The sequence below is a fragment of the Schistocerca piceifrons genome, chromosome 2 (assembly GCF_021461385.2).
Source record: "Schistocerca piceifrons isolate TAMUIC-IGC-003096 chromosome 2, iqSchPice1.1, whole genome shotgun sequence".
Taxonomy (NCBI): Eukaryota; Metazoa; Arthropoda; class Insecta; order Orthoptera; family Acrididae; genus Schistocerca; species Schistocerca piceifrons.
This window is the reverse complement of record NC_060139.1, coordinates 297,834,611-297,840,610: the sequence shown is the minus strand read 5'-3', so window position 1 is coordinate 297,840,610 and position 6,000 is coordinate 297,834,611. Positions and strand designations below refer to the sequence as shown.

The 6,000-nt window shown below is 42.3% G+C and overlaps 1 protein-coding gene across 1 annotated transcript in view; it reads right to left on the bottom strand.

The window, feature by feature from the left end:
* Positions 1–1,554: 1,554 nt before the first annotated feature.
* LOC124776271 (ankyrin-3-like) overlaps positions 1,555–6,000 on the bottom strand; it is a 55,806-nt gene continuing 51,360 nt past the window's right edge. The window contains exon 6 of the mRNA XM_047251171.1: positions 1,555–2,126. Coding sequence (XP_047107127.1) covers positions 1,640–2,126 — 487 coding nt within the window. The 3' untranslated portion in view covers positions 1,555–1,639. The remainder of the gene's footprint in view (positions 2,127–6,000) is intronic.

Here is a 6,000-nt window from a genome sequence, read left to right as displayed (position 1 = left end):
TTTTAATATCTCTATTTACGGCTGAAATCCTGCTGATAGACTCCACAGACGCCACTGAAATTTGATCCATGCCTTCTGTCATCAGCGCACCACCAAGTCTCTGACGGCTGTATTAAGATGAGGTCGATCGTGACGCTGAATCAGTCCCACGAAATGCACATTCGTGTTGCCAGTCTGAGTGGCTATCTTTCCCAGGTCACCATCTATGTCATAGTCCCCATCCCTATCAATACTGTTACCAGCCCCACCCATAATCACTACGGATCCTCTTCAGTAAAATCCCTACATAACCCCCCAACCCCCCCTATGTTAACACTCACCTGAGCCAATCCTGCATTAGGCTTCACAGTGCTGGTGACTGGGTACTCACTCCCCAACACTTCCTGCAACTGCTGGCCTACACCTCTGCCATGAGAACTACCTAACAGCAGAACCTCCTTCTTTCTCTTCGACTTTGCAACTGCCCTAGCCACCGTAACTGCTGTGGTCTGCTGCATACTTTCTACATATACAGCTACTAGAGATTCCTCTCCACTATACTCTGACAGTTGGTCATATCTATTGCAAACACCAATAGTAAAACTATCTGAAAACCTCCTTCTCCTAGCAGATCTCTTGCCAACATCCATCTCCCATTCCGCAAGCCCCTTCTCCCTCCTCATCCTATCTAGCTCCTCCTGTGCGTTTTTCAACTGCACCTGAAGGGCACAGACCTTACGTTCCTGCTGCTCTATCAACTTACTTTTGCTACATACACTGCAGGTCCAGGAGAGGATCTCACCAGAATGCCCACTGGCTTCCCCACTGCATTCCCCCCAGTGAAAATACTTCGAACAAGTCTCACACCGCAATCCATTACTCACGAACCTACGGCAAATCCCACACTTCTCACTCATGGTAAAATTTAACACTTATTGAAACACGAAAACTACTTTATGTAATTTCCGCTACTACAATAAGAAGATGTTAAAAAACTGACTACAATAATCACAAACTTACTCTGCAAGGGAAATAACTACTATTATTAACAGTATTAATCAACAACAAATGAGAAAATAACAAAAGTCTAAGACAGAACAAAAATCAAACGTCTGATGACTCAGTAACGAAACTGAAAACAGTTCCCAAAACGCTCTTCTGAAATTATTTCACCAGAAAACACCAGGAACACCGGTTGAAGACTACTAAAGTTCCTAAATAAACCACTATACACAAACAATTTATTAGTACTTAGCTTTAGATGCGCCGCTACAGCTGCACTTGGTCATCGCGGACTGTAAACACAGGTAAGAGGTTAAGTTGCTCGATACGAAACACTCACAAATATCAGATCACAACACAAGAAAGGCAGAGGAGAATGAAGAAACCACTAATAAGCCACTTATATAGTAAATATTATTACAAAAACCGTTAAAATATGTGTCTGAAAACCAAAAGTATATAAAAACTTAGAGAGCGATCTCACACGCAATCACGCGCTTATGACGTCACACCACTAGTTACAAGTACTACATAAATATGGGCACAGTATGGGTACAAAGAATGAGTAGAGGGTTAATCTTTTTATATTCTTTATTTTAAAAGTAGCGAAAACTCCTGTGTCGGATGCCTTTTGGTTCCACAAACTTTTGTTTGACCGCTAATCTCGTGTTAGTACGTCTGCCACCTCCTGTTGGTTCCTGGACCTGGCGATGTCCAATGGGGTTAGCCCGGTGTTTTCCCTGGCCCCACTGTCGGCTCCGATGTCGAGCAGTGCTTGCGCCGCCTCGGGCTGGCCTTCGCGTGCCGCCAAGTGCAGTGGCGCCCACCCCCACACATCCCTGGCGTTGGGATCGGCAGAGGAGTCCGCCAGCAACCGCACCACAGCCGCGCTGCCGCCTAAGGCAGCCATGTGCAGAGGCGTGTACTCCTCGTTGTCCCTAGCGCTCACGTCTGCTCCAGCATCGAGAAGAGTCCTCACCGCTTCGGCGTGCCTGTTCCATGCCGCAGTGTGCAGTGCAGTCCTCCCGTAGATGTCCTTTCCGTCTATGTCTGCCCCTGCCACCAGCAGAGCCCTCAGCTCTTCCACTCGCCCGTGCTTGGCTGCTTCGATCAGCTTCATGCATTTGTCATGTCCTGAAAGGCTCCTGCACAAAACAGATAAATCTCACTCTTTACTACAGACACCGACCCACACACCCACCCACCCACCCACTCACTCTTATACACACACACACACACACACACACACACACACACACACACACACGCACACACGCACTGTCTACCTAAATTCCTGTACCTGTAATTTGTCTGAAGGCATACGGAGTAAATACATGCTTCATGAACTTGTCTCGATTTCTGTTCTAAAAGCTGCTCTAAGTCCATCTTTACTTTCTCGAAGACACTACAGACCATGTGCTGATCATGTACATACTGAGAAATGTAACAAACTCGCTGCAAGTACTCAAATAGATAAGACTTACATTTTGGTACTACAACGTGAGTGTTGCAGGTCCTCCGGTGTTAAGATAAAGGCAGGACAGACACCACACATCTCTTCATATTAATTTTAATCGATATTAAACACTTACATTGCGATAAATTTAGGCAACTTTGGTGGTTTGAACATTGTACATCGTTACAGAAATCATCGTATTACAAAGAACGTTACAGCAAAGGAACATTTTTATGATGTACAATGGCTTGTAAATTTCAAAAAAATATATTAAATGCCAAGCAAAATGCTGCAGAAGGGAGGAACAGATGGAAAATTAGAAAAGACACTGAAAATGACATTCAATTTGATTTTTGTATTTAAAGTTTATTTCTAAATCATCCACACAAGCAACACATGTTCCCATAGAGGGTGGCTGATTCATGAAGCCATCCCACACATTGAATCCAACGAGAGGTAGACGACGTTTCTTGATTAAGTTCAAGGCACTCTACACATTCGATTTCCTCAAAATTTATATCATCTGAGGAAATATTGAGTAGGGAAATACCATCATCATCTCCTTCTGAAACTGTGTCTTCAAACTGGCGCTTCTTTGATGCTCTTTTTCCTCTGGGTTTGAGGATTAGATTTTAATAACTGCTACATTTTTTATGCACAGGCTTTTCCTTTCTTCTTTCCTTCAGTGATTTTTCCATCTTAACATCGCTATAAAGTCGTCGCATGTTAGATTCATTGCTGACTGTTTTCTTTTGGATTTATTTCTCTGAGGTAGTGTAGAACATGTGAAATCTGTTCCTGCAAATTCATCGAGTTTCTCCAAGAGGAGTCATTAAATTCTTATTGAAACAGCACTTTCCATGTGCAGCTGATCGAACAGTACGAATTTATGAAATGTTTGCAAGTAAAAGGGTGTCCTGTTAACAAATTTGTTTCAGACGTTAGCGTCGATGGCTGATTTGGAGTTAAATCAATAGAGACAGATTTTGTAGTTGGGAATTCTCTCTCAGTATTATTAATGTCTGAAACAAATGTCATGCTTAGAAATTGCTGCTCTCTCAAGCCGTATTGTTTCAGTAGCTCGAAATCTGGATATGCCAGTCTGAACAGACGCAGAAAGAGTCTATGCTTTGAAGAGCAACTCTCCAAACCGCTGGCTTCTAAGTCTTTGCATGCAATTATTGGCAATCCATGTATGTCAAGTCTCTTTAAAGTATGATTTTAGCGGCTTGAGAAACGATCAGTCTAGTGGCTATAAGAAGTGTGTCATATGGCTAGGCACACGATCTATCGACACTTCGTTTCCAACAGCTAGAACCAAGAAGGTGACAGGATTCGTATGAGAGGCATAACCCTCTAGCAGAAACAGAGCAGGGCCAGGTGGCTTCCTAGAAGGAAATCGTTTTTGAAACAATCCATGAAAATATCAGTGTTGAGATAAGCGGTTCCTCCTCTCATAACAACAACTGATCCTGGAGGCATGTTGTCTTCAGCCTCTAGTTCTTTGTTTGACCCTTTGTAAAAGCTGTGAGGTGGTAAGAAATTTCCTTCAGCATTGCAGCAGGCCTCTCCACCCGAAGCAGAAGTAATAACATGGACATCTCTGCCGCCTTTTGCCGCCACATTCTTCTCACGGACATTGCTTAATTGTAGATCAGTTTTTGTCTACGTTGTAGATACTACCTGTATTATCCAAAAGCCTATTTTCTGTCAACGTTTCTTTCACTAGATCGAAGAAACGATTAGCTTCATTTCTATTCATTCCAATCGCTCTGGCAACAGAAAGTTCTCGCGGTTTCCTGATGCTTAAGTCTGCACTGAGTTCTAAAAGCGAAAGAAGCCAATCCTTCCATGTACTTTTCTTTTCGTGATTGAATTTATTTTTCAATCAAATCTGATCAACAAAACTGAAAGCCGTTTGCTTGAGGTCTGATGGCTTGGGAGCAAAGAGACGTGCTTGGAATTTATTTACATGGGTAACTAATTTCCTTTCTGTATCTTCATCCACGTATGAATATGGTCCACACCCTGTTTTCTTGAAACAGCTTGTAGCAGATCTTCTCCTTAATGTTCATTCTGGAATATTTTTCAGTCGGGCTGCTTTCCATTTTGCATTACCTTACTCTTTGAATGGTTTCATGGCCTCAATCAAATCTTCTGCAGTCCATTTTTCCCTGTCTGTTGTCCTAATGTATTTTCTCGGCATTTTCCTGTAAAACAGAATTGTATGCACTCCTGTTAGGATTGCAAGAATTGCGGCATCTGTCTCACAGTAAGGGCATGTCAACTGTCCAACTGTCCGTTTTCATTGAGACAGATGCCTTGCCGCTATTTTCACCAAACGTGCTAGCGAGAGAAGCCGTTACTAGACCCATATAATCTACCACGTATCTGTGTTGTGTGATGTCCTTAGGTTCGTTAGGTTTAAGTAGTTCTAAGTTCTAGGGGACTGATGACCATAGATGTTAAGTCCCATAGTGCTCAGAACCATTTGAACCATTTCTACCACGTATCTATTGGACGATCTAATTACTAGGCCCTTATCTATTAGTGCATACTATTAAAAAGAAATCGTGAAAAATTTCCTTGACTAACTTTGGTCTCGGAATTCTAATTTCTTAAATTTCTCCTTTATTTTTCATTACTGAAGTACAAAAACTTGCAAATAAATTGATCTCACCAGCGCTTACAACAACAATGAGCGTCGCATGCACAACGATGTCCACCAAGGAACTTCGAGGACGTGCGCCGTCAGTCACCCAAGTCTTTTACTTTAACTGTTCCTTGTTGTTTATAAAAGAAGGCCATTAGGAACAAGTTTATTTCACTATTATCCAAATTGTAATACTCATAAATCCAACAACCACCAATGAATCAAAAACTAACTTCCTGCTTCTCCAAGGAAGCAGCTGATTGATCTGAACGTCATACACTTCATACCCTCAAAATGGATCTTACTGTTATTATAACTGTGTCAAAAGGTTTTTGATCTTTTCTGTGTAATGATGACGCATAAAAATCGAATTCTGAACGCCTGTACAGTGGACAACAGCATGGCTGTCTCTTTGTGTCCCATAGTGCTGTCCTAGGCATGGCCCTATTGAAGGTGTTGCGCCTTTTCCCTTCTCTACAGTTTGCACCGCTTCTCACAGACCAACAGTCGGATTTAAGATTACTAGCGATGTTGCCACTTATTTTAGATCACGCAGAGCACTGAAAAAGGTCAAGGTCACAGACAAAGATTCAAAACAATCCTACAAAGTCGAGTCAGATCCTCAGCTATGGATCTTGGCAATTTGGTTTGGTGCAACCAAGCTGGATGACATAGACAGCTGCCGATGTAAAGGCAAGCAGATGCGAACTGATTAGGTTCAATGATGTTGCAAGACCTTTATCCTACCACTTTATGTCATTATTACTGTGCATTTTCTGTAACCTGCTCTTTAATTAGGAACTACTTGCCTCATCAGTACTTCTACTACAAGAAGCCCTCTGCTCAAGTCGACTGGTGTTCTGGATTGCCGAGTTACCGGATGTCTGTACTCTGTTAGGACAATCATATG